The sequence below is a fragment of the Colletotrichum chrysophilum genome, assembly GCF_026319265.1.
Source record: "Colletotrichum chrysophilum strain AFK26 chromosome Unknown scaffold_32, whole genome shotgun sequence".
NCBI lineage: Eukaryota > Fungi > Ascomycota > Sordariomycetes > Glomerellales > Glomerellaceae > Colletotrichum > Colletotrichum chrysophilum.
In genome coordinates this window covers 239528-253215 of record NW_026517319.1, presented here as the reverse complement: position 1 = coordinate 253215, position 13688 = coordinate 239528, and the positions used below count along the sequence as shown (strand labels likewise).

Genomic DNA, 13688 nt, shown 5'->3' with positions numbered 1-13688 from the left:
ACTGGCCATCATCGAGTCGCGTGTCCGCTTGTTGTCTCTCGCACGCGCAGTAATAGCTTAGTACTGGTGAGAAACGAGCGAAAGTCGGAAACAACACAGACAACAGGGGAGGAGGGAGGAAAAAGGTCTGGGCCGCAATCAGTGAGGCGTTAATCGGGTCGCTTATTTCTCCCAGCCCCCCCGGTACACTACCTGGCCGTCCCAATTGCCCTGTTTGTACTCTTTGTCGTCATTCTTTTCCCACTTTCCCCATCGCCATCTCTTTTGGCTCGGACTTGTCGTTGCATGGGAGAGTCGGTGAAGAGGAGCAAAGGGAGGGCAGTATCCGTACTAAGATAAGGTGCCTGGGAAGAAGCGAAAAAGAATAAGGCGTTGTTTCCTGTTTCACTGCATGGCATCTCGGTCAACAAAGAAACATCAACAACAGAAAGGAAGACGTGAGCAGGGTTTGCCTGTCATTGTGGTACCTTGCTCTCTGGACCCTTCACTTTAACATTGCATCTGGGCTTGGACTTTGCAGTTGCAGCAACGCAACCACCAAAAGCTCTCGGTAAACAAACAACAACACGCCCCACGGACCAACCACCTCTCAATCTGCAGACTGACCACTGCACTTGAACTGACACCTCTGGCACGGCGACAGACGACAGCCCACGGACAGGCTACCCAGCGACTATCGTTGCGATAGATAGGCACGCTACCTTAGGCTAGAGCGGGCTAAGGAACTGAGCAGACTGCGACCGTAGCTGAGGTCGTGGTGGTTGTCGCCCAGAGAAGTCTCCACCATCACCCGGCTTCCTCCACCCACAGCACCACCGTCACAACACACACAGAGAGAGGTGAGGTGGGCAGCAGCAGCAGCAGTAGCAGCACCGCACCGCACCTGCGACCCGACGACCTTCAACTCGACTCGACTCGACTCGACCCCGGCCAAGCTCAACGCCAGCCAACTCACACCGACACAACATCATCTTTCTCCGGGCAGTTTCGAGTCTTGCTTCTTGCTGACCTTGACGCGCTAACCAGACTGGCACTCGCCGCCTCTTCATCACACTCTTTTTGTCCCCAATTACTTTTTTTTTCTGTCTCTTGAAGTCTACTCTACTCTACGATTTGCTGGTGCTGTCCCACCTCGCTTGTCGCATCGCGATCTTATCGCTGCCGCTGTCGCCGCTCTCGCCCCCGGCTGCGACTCATCCCGACCGCCACTCGCTCTAGCGACGACAATTGCGCCCGACGCGATCGACACCTACATACGCATAGTCACACTCGTTCAACGTCTTTGCTCTCTCCCTTTTGTGTGATTTGTATGCCCGCCCCGTCAGCAATGACCCTGGCCCATTGACGAGACCACGCGACCGACCGATCGACCGAACGACCGACTGCCCATCGCCAACAGCAGCAGCAGCAGCAGCCCCCGACAATGGTTCGTGTCACGGAAGAGCTGGCTCTGTCCGCCGAGCACCTCACCCTCTACCACGCTGCCGACCCCCTCCTCGGCCACCTGCCCGTCCTCATCTTCCACGGCCACTCCACCACCGCAAACTACACTCTCAACAGCTCCCGCGTCCAGATCCACGTCTACAGCCCCGCCGGCTTCCAATCCTTCCCGCGCCTGACCATCCAGCCCAACTCCCCCTTCTACGCCGTCGTCAACCACCTCCCCCGAGAATGGCAGGGCGACGAGATCTACCGAGGCCTCGCCTTCGGTCTGTACAAATACTTCCAGGAGCTGCCCGAGGTCGTCAAGAATCACCTCAAAAACACATACCCGACCACGAGGGGGCGCCGGCCAGGGAGTGGGCCCGCCCTGTTTGGAGAGCAACATGCCGCCGACCTGGCCAAGAACATGATCAAGAGCGAGAACACGGTCGAGGTGCTCGAGACCCTGCAGACGGCCCTCCAGACCCAGCACCTTAGCAATGTCGACATCGATTTTGTCCTGCCGCCCGGTTCCATAGTGCCGCTACAACCGGAGGACTTGGAGGAGGTGCCCGAGGACGAGGACGACATTCTTGACCCAACGCTGCGACAGTATGGAGGGTATTCGTCGCTGGTGAAGCTTCTTGGAGAGTCTGTCTTCTTGCCGACATCGAGGTTACGGAGAGCGCCGTCAAAGCCGACTTCGCTGAATCGCAGCAAGTCGTTCTCCAAGGACCAAAAGGTGGAGCTGAGGATGAAGCTTGGAGAGCTGGTGGACACCGAGGAGAGATACGTCCTGAAGCTGAACGAGTTGGTCAAGCACATTGCCGACGAGTTCAGACAGTCAGCGAGACAACGCGACGCAAGCAGCCTGAGCCCATCCGAAGATGAGCTCGAGAAATTATTTCCCGTATCAGCAGATAAGATTCTGCAGGTCAACTCCGCGTTCATGCAGGAGCTGCGCAAGATCATGGACGACACTGAGGACGAGGCGCTGAAGGACATGGAGACGACCACAGTTGCGCTTACGGGATCCAGACTGGGATCACCTTCAAAAGCAAAGGACCCCAGCGGCGCATTGGCGATTGCGAGAATATTTCTCGAGTGGTTCCCCAAGTTTACAGATTGCTACCAGGACTACATCCGGGCAAGTCAGCATTTCCCCACTCTGCTCAACTCATTCCTCGATGAGCAGTCGAGCTTCCGACAACGGGTCATCCAGAAGGGCGAGCAAACGGTCCGCTCCATACTCATCGAGCCTGTGCAGCGTCTCCCTCGATACAGCTTGCTCATTGACCAGATCGTCCAGTGTCTCCCAATGACACATCCTGCGCTCCAGCCGATGCTCAAGGCGCGAGACATCATCACGAATATTTGCTCAATGGACGACCCTGTACCCGAAAAACCACACGTAACGGGTCGCCTACGAAACCTGGTTGAGAGTTGGCCTTTGGATCTTGAGCCGGTGGGAAGATTGGTGCTTGCGGCAGACTTTGTTGAGCTCCCCGCACCCTACCGGCTACTTGACCCACCCCAAATGTCGGAGCGTGCTGGCATCTTTCTCCTGTTTTCAGATTGTCTTGTCATCTTGAAGAAGCTGGGCCCGAAGCCGATGTGTGGACGAGACCTCCTTCGTGAGATTGACAAACCGTCGGCCGCGGGACTCTTAATGTCCATGACCAATGCTGCAGGTGGTCAGGCATCATACGAACTCGCCTTCACCGGCTGGCACAGCCTTTCCGACGTACGCTTCAGCGAATCCGCAGATGGCACGCTCATTTGGATGACCTCGACACAAGAAATGAAGGGAGCGCATGCTGGAGAATGGGTTACTGGCACCGCTGTAACGTCACGGTGCTTCTTGCTCGAGGAAAGCTTCGAGGCGAAGGGATCGAAATGGACAGAGGATATCGTCAAAGCGCGAGTCGAAGGTCGATTTTCGGAAAAGGAGCGCGAGGACCCAAGCTGGTCTCTTCGATCTTTTAGGCTGCCAGACAATAATCTCGGAGTTTTCGCCGCCGTTTTCCAAGAGGGCGCAGATCAGTTGATCGAAGGACGCAGAGAGCCGGCGCCGATCCGCATCGTCATCGACCACGAGAAGGGTACCAAAGGAGCACCCATTGGCCATTACGGTGTGGAAATTACGGTCAACGTTAGAAGCGGTGACCTGAAGAAGGTGAACATGCAGACTGCTGGCTTGAACGGCAGACAATTTGCCGACGATGTGGCGTTGGACGACTTTTTGCCAACGCTCACACGACGGGGTAGGTTTTCTTGATGCTCTTTGAAGGAATTTCATTGACCTTGTTCCCAGTCATACAACTACTCAGCTTGCAGTTCAACGCATCGAATCTCCGCTTGGCGCCTGCCCTGGTCTCATACTACACTAAAATCCTCAAGGGACTGCCTCTAATGACCAGAGCGGAGAAGACCAGATCTTTCCTTGCCTCGTCACCTGTCAAGGGATTATTCTCAAGCATCTGGGGCGGCTCTACGAATACCGAGGCACACAGCCCACCCAAGCACAACCGCACACCCGTTACGAATCTTTTCCCGCCGCCGCCCGTCTCTCGTGCAAATAGCGATCAAGGGTCCGTGTTTGGCTCAGCCAGGGGCAAGGATGGCATCAAGATGGCAGGCGACGATCGTCCTGAAAACCCGTTAGTGCGGCTAGAGCAGACATTTACGGGATATGTTGCCAGCCTGCAAAATCGCAAGGGTAGCATCGTCGGACGCATGTTGCTGAATCGATCCGTCGCGGATGAGCTTTCTGTCAACGATCTCTACAACCGTCTGATTGAAAGCCCCTTCGACCTCGACGCCTCATCAGAGCTGGGAGCGGACGTCATATTTGTGGCCTTTGAGAAGTTCATTCGCATCGCTTGGTGCGAGCAAATGGGCCCCATCATGACGAAGCAGGCTCTGGATACGTTGCTGGAGCGCATGAACCGACAGGTGCCTGGCAACTTTGCTGACTTTGTCAATTTCATGTTCAAGGATATGGCACCCCAGAACCAGCGAGCTTTCACGGCTCTCATCAAGCTCCTTGCCGATTTGCTCGACGGTTGCGGTAACGACGGCGACCGGGGCATTTTGACCGTTTCTTTTGCAGAGCTTTTGGTTCATGATGGCACGGCGCAAAACTACATCAACCTTCTGGATCGCCTGGTGGAGGATTGCGACAGGATCTTTGATGAACCCGGCGGTATCCATCTCACCGTTCAGCAAGCCTTCGAGTCTATGAACTCTCGAAGCGGAAAGTCGCATACAGGCTCACTCACCTCAAACACATCTTCGATCCGCCGCAAATTTGGCTTCGACACCCTTCTGCGACAAAACAGCAAGAACGACTCAGAGCGGCCATCCGTATGGCGAACCCTTAGCAAACATGGCCGTCACCCTGCGTCTGCCGATGCAGCCTCAAGTTCTAGTCTGTCCAAGATGACGTCTGCGCGCGCAAGGTCCATCGACTCTGGCACTGGCACGCAGCCTGGTCCCAATAAACTTCGGCGGCCCGGCTCTCGCGATAGACCGCCAATAGCTGGCGCATTCGATGAAGACCCTCGACCACCCAGCTCCCAGCGACTCGATATGCGCTTAGAAACGATTGGCGAGCCGGAAGTTGAGACGCCTCCCACCAAGTCATCCAAGAAGAAGCGCCGCAGCTCGCTCTCTGATCTCAGGAGTTTGATGGAAGCAGCAACGATTGTTGACCCACAAGAGAAAATAGAGGAGGCGTTGATGCCGCTACGCATCAACAAGCAGACTTCAGAGAAGTTCAACTCAACACCAAGGATACCGTCGCCCTCAAGGATACCAATAAGCCCAACGTCCTCGAGTCTCCGGTCTCCTCGCATGATCTCGCCACGTTTGAAGGAAAACGCCGCGTCACCAGATCCACTCCAGATCCTCCACACTCCCCGCACGCCTCACACCCCTGGAGTTCTCGACCGCGAGAACACGCCAAGCCGCACGCCTAAGGGGCACGGAAGAGGCCTTTCAACGTCGAATATTCCCACACTTAGGCCTGCCCGTCCGACAACAGGCAGCCACTCGAGCGATGCCATCCCGCGACCATCCACCAGTCCCGGGAAGCCACCAGGAACCGGGAAGCTTCGCCTTCAGTCACCACAAAAGCTACGGGAGCGGTTGCAGACGGAGAAGAAGGCCGTTGAAGATGTCGATGCGTCGCTCAAGTCGGAGCTCTCCAAGATTGCCGAGGAAATGTCACGGGTCAACTCGGGTCTCGGCGGGCGCACCGATACGTTGGACTTGCGCAAGTTGACGGACTCGGTAAAGACCCTCGAAGAGCGGATCCCGAACATGATGACTGAGCTCACCGAGCGGCAAACATCCATACAACGCGATATGGAGAGCACGCTCAAGGCGTCGGAGACCAAAGTCAAGAGTATCGACCAGCTCTACAGGGAGGCGACGGCAGAGAACGAGCTCATGTACGAAAAGTTCAACAGTGAGCTCGGCAAGATTGTCAAGGCGCTGAAGGGCAAGGGCCGCGAGGACAAGGAGGATCTCCTCCGGAGCCTGCGTGAGCACAGCGAGGAGACGGCGCGGGTCAAGAAGGAAAACGCGCGGCTGAAGCGGGAGATTGTCAGCCTTCGGACTCTGATGAAGGGGGCCGACGCCTAGTCACCTTGGAGAAAAAACGGTGTGGGATTAAAGCCAGGCCAAAATCTGTCGGTATGCTCTTGTGGCGTTTTTTTTCGGGGAATATGCGTTGCGAGCGAGTCTAGGGCTTGGGGGTGTACTACTAACTACTTTTTTGCAACTACTACCATGGTTTGATTTCCTGGCTTGTCTCTTTCATTTCGCACGACCTGGCACCTTCACCTTGGGTCGAGACTCCGGGAGTAGAATTGGGTCCTTTTTTTCTTCGGTCGGGCCTGGGCAGGCAGGTGGGCAGTAAGCAGACCCGACACTGACATGGACGGGTTTGGAATTGGGCTGGCTTGGTTGACTTGGATGGACGGGATGTGGGTGGATAGATGGATGGCGGGGTCTTGTATGGATTGATGGATAGATATGCTGACGGATAGCATGTGGAATGTGTATACGGTGGATGAATTGAGATGTGAGTTTAATGATGGGCCGTGACCCGTGTGATTTGCTATGCTGTTTGGTGTGTCCTGCCTTGCTCGTGGTTTTCGGGTGAAGGCCCTTTGTTTTCCTGCTGAGAAGAGCAACTACTTTTCTCTTGTGAGCTTGTTCATGGGCTCCTGCCTTTGCCGCTTTCGTGCTGTCGCTGCTTCACCTTCTTGTTTTTTTTTTTTTTTTCTCCCGCGGAGGGGGGGGGCTTCCACGATTGCCATCTCTGTTATCGTCTTCTTCTCTTCTCCGTCTTCGTCTCCGTCGTTGTTTCTGGGTAGTCGTCCTTCATCATCGCGCAAACACAGAGACTTTGACAGGACACCCTAGTGCGGACCTTGCTAGGTACCCTGCTTCTAGGTACTCACAGTACGGACTTTTAGACCTACCGCCGTACCTTCTCTTATCCTCGACCTTCACAGTATTGACTTCCTTTCACCCTGGAAAAAGTTAAAGGCGTTCAGAAACGTCACCCAACACTCACGATGAATGCCAACTCGGCGTCTGTCATCAGTGAGGATGAAATCAAGGATCTTGTGGCCAGACTGGAGGCCAAACTCCGAAATAGCGATCCAGAAACCCGTGTCACACCCCGAGAACTTGCGGCCTACAAGCGCAACTTCGATGCCCGAGTTGAACGCAGAACGAGAGGTCAGGATTATCTCGACGACGCCAAAGCGAACATGGAAGACCGCCTTGACGCGATGAGAGCTATTCACAACACCATCGATACCCACGAGGACTTCATCCCCATGTACAAGTCCGACAAACGCACCCTACGATCTGCGCGTTTGTAGGCGTCGATGTTGACGATGGACTTCGACCTCTTGCTCAAGTTCAAAGACAAACTGAGTATTGGAGGCAGACGCGAGAAGCGAGATGTGCTCTACTCGCTTCTGCAGTCTGTGGGTGGTGATGGACTAAAGTACCTGGGTTGGTGGTGTAAGTTATCCGACATCGTCGTTCACGCGCATCACGTATGACTGACAAGTTGCAGCTCATGAAACCACATTGCCATACGAAGAGGAAACCTGGGCTGGAAATCCCACGCAGAGAGATTTGGTGCGTAGCCTTTGCGATTCTGGCGTTGTCAGCTTGCTAACATGCTTGAAGGCTCTCAAGCGCGACGGCTTCAGATGCGTTCTGACCCTCAAGCAGATCTACCAAGTTTGTCGCATTGTCCCTGCCTGGAGCCTCTCCCGGCGACTCGAAATCCAGTACAAGGTTCTGGGACCCCTTCGAGCCATCTTGGGCGACGACTTTCACGGCAAACTGTGCGCTTTGCTGGAACCTGGCGCACATGATCTCCTTGACTCGCCTGCCAACATGGTCACGATGAGCCCTTCCTTGCGCAAGATGTGGAACGAAGGCAAATTCGGTCTTGAACCCCTACGCTACGTGGACAAATGGGTCGCGATGAAGCCGGGCAAAGAAAGCAACTTGGGAAGAGCCGCAGGCAGCAGCAAGGACACCAAGGAGTCGAAGGAGACGAAGGATACCAAGAATACCAAGGACGGCAGGCACGCGGGCAAACTGAAGCAAATCTACGGACTGGAAACTGGCTCCCATTGGTTGAAGAAAACCAACCTGGGAGGTATCAATGACAGCCCTGACGCAACAGACGCCGACCCTCGCGAAATGTGGGAAGCGCAAGATCACGATGAGGAGTTCTTCGCCGATAATGGCACCGCTCTTGACGATGGCCAGATTGTTACAATCTGGGCCGAAGACAAAAGTCTACTTCCCAATTGGGACCTACTCGCTATCCAGTGGCTAGCTTCCCGTCTTCATAGACTTTGGGGAGGTGCTGATCTCCATCTATACGCCCCTCAAGAGGAGCAGGACGAGGATACAGGTGGACGGCGACAAATGGATTGAGGACGACGGCGACGAGAGACGACGGTTATGAAGGAAGACGGTGATGAAGGAAGAAGGTGACGAAAGACGATGGTAATTAGAGACGATGGTAACGAGAGACGACGATACCCAATAGATAGCAAAAACCGATAGGCATGACGCAAGTCCAAATGAAAAGTATTAGAAAAAAAAAACATGGGATTCTGTCTCGATCCGATAATCACAGGCTAGGACATACCCGGAGCAGGGAATGCACCAAACACAGAGGAAACATAGCCGCGCAGATACAGGAGGAAACCAGGCGATCTCTTTGGATATTTGGGTGGTCGTGCTCAGCGGATATTATCCGTGGCTTGCGGCTAACATCAAGCGATGGGCATGCTAATAACAGATAGAGTCGGACATTAATAGACGGTGAAGAGGCGGACCACATGCTAGCTCCATGTCTCTGGTCGTTGCATCTTTTTTTTTTTCCCTCCCCTTGGAAGTGCATGGGGGAGCAAGGGAGCTACAGCTACTTAGCTACACAAACACAGACACACCACCACACCGCCAGGGCCCCAACGGACGACCCCGCGCTACCCTTATGAAGAAAAGGAGGGTTTGCTCCAACCGTGTTGCGGCCCGTGCCCGTCGGTGCCTGCTTTGGTGGTGCTGACCTAAGGCGGAGTAGTGTACCCAAGTGAGGGGCTACTCCTTCAACTTGCACTGGATTGGGGACCTGATTCACAGAGGTGATGTAGTAGTGGGAGGAAGGCGGTGCACCTGCCACCTGAAAAATTGCCGGCCGACCCCTCCTCTCCAGTCGAGGACTCGTGGTGTCCCCTCCTCGTTGCGCGCGCTGTCCATAGTAAACAAGTGGAAACAAGCCAACTTTGCTGGCCTGTGAGAGAGTTGGTTGTGGCACCTCGTTGGCTCCACCTGCGCGTCTAAACGGTTAACCACCCCGCCAAAAAAGACGATTGCCCGAGAGAAACATCACCAGAGACGACGGCACCACGCACACACACAACCTTTGCCCATAAACATACTACTAACGCAGACGCACACTCATCCGCACCACGCATACCCAACCCACTTTCTACCCGACCGCTTCCTTCGTTAGGTTGAGGCACCCACGTAGTCCTGTCCATCCTGCCTAGGTGGTTCCGGGCCGACTTTCCTTGCGCACTATCCGTGGACCTGTGCTGGTGCAAGGTAGTTAATTGGTTTCGTTTCGTTTTGTTTCTTGGGTTGCTCTCTCCTCCTGCGGCAACACCCACCAACACGATAGACACCACACCACCACCACCACACCGAGTGGCGCATAAGGGCACCCCAACAAGCGGGACGCATACCGATTCGGGTCGAGAGCAAACACGCGACCGACCGGATACATATCCCAGACCCTCACACATCGACACGACAGATAGGCCTGCGTGAGTGTCGCCTTCCGACAAAACACCCCAGCCCACCATGGAGGACCAGCTGGTTTCGCTGCTGGCGAACACCCAGAGCTCCGATCAGGGTCCCCGCCAGCAGGCCGAGATAGAGCTCAAGCATGCGCGCGCGAACCCGGCTTTCCCTACCTCCCTGGCCAACATCGCCAACCACGCCTCCATCGACACCGCCATCCGCCAGGCCGCCCTCAGCACCCTCCGCCTCTTCATCGAGAGGAACTGGAGCCCCGAAGACAGAGACGCCTCCGAGCCCCTCGTCGACATCTCCGACGCCGCGCGCGACCAGCTGCGCAACACCCTGCTGGAGATTGCCCTGAGCAATGAGGACAAGAGACTCGTCAAGATTGCGGCAAGGTATGGCTGTTGCGGTATCTACAAAGAGTCACAGTCCCTCTGCGCGGCGGTCTCGTCATGAAATTGCGCGCGCGGAAACATAGCACCACACACAAAAGGCACAAGTCACTGACATTGTTCCAACGTCTAGCTATGCTATTGGCAAGATCGCGTCAGCCGACTTCCCCGAACGATGGCCTCAACTCCTGCCCACCGTCCTGGGCGTCATCCCCACGAGCACCGACGTCCAGCTCCACGGCGCCCTCCGCGTTCTTGGCGACATTATTGATGAGAGCCTGAGCGAGGACCAATTCTTCACCATGGCCCGTGATATTGTCAAGGCCGTCACCGAGGTTGCCCTGAACGAGGGCCGGAAACCCAACCTCCGCGCTCTCGCCATCTCTGTCTTCCGCTCGTGCTTCGACCTCATGGATATCGTCAAGGAGGACCACATGAAGGAGGTCAAGTCCTTTGCCGAGGAGGCCCTCAAGGAATGGTATCCCTTCTTCGCCCAGGTCCTCAAGACCCGTCTGCCCGAAGCCCCGGCCGAGCTCGCTAGCGGCCAGCCCGAAAGCTGGAACCACATCATTGCCATGAAGCTGCAGGTTGTCAAGACCCTTCTCAAGGTCAAGTCTGTCTTCCCTCACCTATTGCTGCCGCACAGCACCAGTCTGTTCACAGCCGTGTGGGAGGAGCTCTCTCTGCTGCAGAAGCCCCACGAGGACCTCTACATTGGACATGAGGCCCAGGGCCGTCTCGAGGACTCCGACAGCCTGCCATACACCCTCGATTTCTTGATCTTGGAGGAGCTTGACTTCCTCAACCAGTGCTTCCGCGCGCCTCCGGTCCAAGCTGAGCTCGAGGCTCAGTTGGCCGCCCACCCATCTGCGCAAGAGACCCCCTGGATGGTCGAGGTCATGAAGATGGTTGTCGGATACTCTCGCATCAGCCGTGAAGAGGAGGAGCTATGGGATATCGACTGCTCCCTGTACCTGGCCGAGGAGACCTCCGTCACTGCTAACTACACCGCCCGCACGGCGTCCGGCGACCTTCTCATCAAGCTTGGCGAGTGGTACAGCGAGAAGGCAGTGGAGGGACTCTTCGGTTACACAAAGACTCTGTTCCCTGGCGATGGTTCCCAGTGGAGGAGTCAAGAAGCTTCTCTGTACCTGTTCAATATGCTGATGAGCGATTTCCAAGATATGGAGAAGCCCATTCCGGATGCTGTTTCAGAGGCGTATCTTGGCCTGGTTGACTTCGCCGTAAACCAATCCGAGCAGCCCCTGCTGAGAGCTCGTGGTTATCTCGTTGGAGGCACCCTTGCCCGCGGATTCGCGACGCCCCCTGCCCTCCTCGACCGCATCATCCAATGCATCACTTCTGAGGAGTCCGAGGTCGTCCAGGTTGCGTGCATCAAGGCTGTGGAAGGCTTCGTCAGATCCGGCCGAGTCGGCGGAGACCGTCAGGTTCCAATCATCAACGCCATTGCTCAGTACATGCAGAACAAGGACCCTGAGGAGATGGAGGACGCAGATGAGCTGCTCGTCACCCTTGCCGAGTCTCTGCGCTCCGCCATCAACATCGATACCCGCATCGCTCTTTCTCAAGACGTTCCCTCTGTTGACCTCCTGTTCATGGTCGCGAAGCTCGGCGCCTCCAATTTCCAGGCCACCATGCTTATCTGCGAAGCCTTTGAGGAGATTGTCCGCACTCTCTCTGACACCACCTCATACACCGCTCTGTGCGCGAAGATTCTTCCCACGTTGACGGCGGCTTTTAACACGGCCAACGTAACTCAGGATGATCCTCTCGTGACCGTTGCCACTGAGCTGCTTACTGCGCTCGTTGAGCACGGCTCTGAGCCCCTCCCCGCCGGCTTCGTAGCCGCCACTCTCCCCAAACTCAACCGCCTCCTGATGGAGTCTAACGAGGGAGAGGTCCTCCGCCCTGGTGCCGAGTCTGTCAAGTACCTTCTCATGCACGACCACCACCAAGTGTTCGGCTGGCATGATGAGAGCGGCCGCTCCGGTCTGGAGGTCTGCCTTCACATCATCGACCGTCTGCTTGGGCCTTCCATCGAGGACAACTCCGCCTCCGAGGTCGGAGGTCTCGCGGCAGAGCTCGTCGAGAAGGCCGGACAGGAGCGTCTTGGTCCCTTCCTGCCTCAGCTTCTCCAGGCTGTAGCCACGAGACTGGCTTCCGCCGAGGCTGCTCCCTTCATCCAGTCCCTGATCCTCGTCTTTGCGCGTTTGTCTCTCGTTGGCGCCCACGACGTTGTCGAGTTCCTCAGCCAGATTCAGATTCACGGCAACACTGGCCTCCAGGTTGTACTGAGCAAATGGCTTGAGAACTCCGTCAGCTTCGCCGGCTACGATGAGATTCGCCAAAAGTAAGTTGACTAAGACTTCTCTGGTGTGCAAAACTGACTTGAGTAGCGTTATCGCATTGTCGAAGCTTTACTCTCTTAATGATCCCCGTCTTGCCCAGACTATGGTTAAGGGCGACATGATTATCAACCAGAGTGACGGTAGAATTATGACGCGCTCGCGCGCCAAGGCCAGTAAGTACTGCAGAACCGCAACGCTTAACCAGAGGTGCTGACGTTCAAGACCCGGACCAATACACCGTCATCCCCGCCTCCCTCAAGATCCTCAAGGTCCTCATTGAGGAACTTCTCTCCGCATCAGGTGCCAACGCTGCTGCCAACGCCGCTGCCGTCGCCGCTGCGGCCGAGTTCGCTGACGAAGAGAACGACGACGACGGTTGGGAGGACGAGCCCGAGACACTCGACCTTAGCCTGGGCGGTGTTAAGAACGACCTCATGTCCTACATTGAGGGCTCAGGCGCCCGCCAGCGCGACGACGAAACGCAAGCCTACCTCACCGAGTTCTTCATGCGCGCCGCTCGGGAAGACGTGGCCAACTTTCAGGAGTGGTACGGCATGCTGACCGAGGAGGAGCGTGGCAAACTCAACGAACTCGCCAATGCCGCCGGTCAGTAGGAAGACACTGCGGATGGGTGGAGTGGTGAGGACAGGTCGGCGTTGCCGTCGATGGTGAATCCGCTTCAGCCGCAGTTGCCATTGGCTGGCGCTAGAATGCGGAATCTGCGTAAACAGCACTGTTAATGCATCTCGCATGCATGCCTCCTGTCTGTGGCCGAAAAGCTGAGGCACTCGGGACTAGGGGGTTCTTTTTTTGGAGAAGCAGTATAGGGGTTATATATAGTTCCCCGTTTATGGCTTCCAAATTGGCGACGAGGCGTTAGTAGTCGTAGTAGTAGTAGTCGTAGGGGACGGGGAGCAAACTGATAAAAAGGGGCGATGCAATTGGGACGACGCAACGAAACGGAATGGAATTGTAGATAGATCACACACACACACAACACCCCCCTTTAGAAGAACTGCAGCGGCTGTCTGGCTCCCCACGTGGGTTTAGACCAATGATGACATGGTCATATCCCGTTGGTGGCTGCCGCGGCTTTGGCGGCGTGCGAACGAATGATGGCTCACTCTCGAACCTTTGGTTTTTGTCT

General features: G+C 55.8%; 3 protein-coding genes across 3 annotated transcripts; all 3 read left to right on the top strand.

The window, feature by feature from the left end:
• Positions 1–1423: 1423 nt before the first annotated feature.
• Positions 1424–6069, top strand: COL26b_005031 (uncharacterized protein; the record flags this gene model as incomplete). Its single annotated transcript, XM_053177887.1, has 2 exons — positions 1424–3686; positions 3737–6069. The coding sequence occupies 2 exons, from the start codon at positions 1424–1426 to the stop codon at positions 6067–6069; spliced, it is 4596 nt and encodes a 1531-aa protein (XP_053038196.1).
• A 941-nt stretch (positions 6070–7010) lies between these two features.
• Positions 7011–8403, top strand: COL26b_005030 (uncharacterized protein; the record flags this gene model as incomplete). The annotated part of the gene is made up of 4 exons (XM_053177886.1): positions 7011–7318; positions 7391–7467; positions 7523–7587; positions 7639–8403. 4 exons carry the CDS (start codon positions 7011–7013, stop codon positions 8401–8403), a joined length of 1215 nt encoding a protein of 404 aa, XP_053038195.1.
• A 1434-nt stretch (positions 8404–9837) lies between these two features.
• COL26b_005029 (uncharacterized protein) lies at positions 9838–13155 on the top strand (the record flags this gene model as incomplete). Its single annotated transcript, XM_053177885.1, has 4 exons — positions 9838–10175; positions 10306–12543; positions 12590–12714; positions 12764–13155. The coding sequence occupies 4 exons, from the start codon at positions 9838–9840 to the stop codon at positions 13153–13155; spliced, it is 3093 nt and encodes a 1030-aa protein (XP_053038194.1).
• Between the last annotated feature and the right edge of the window lie 533 nt (positions 13156–13688).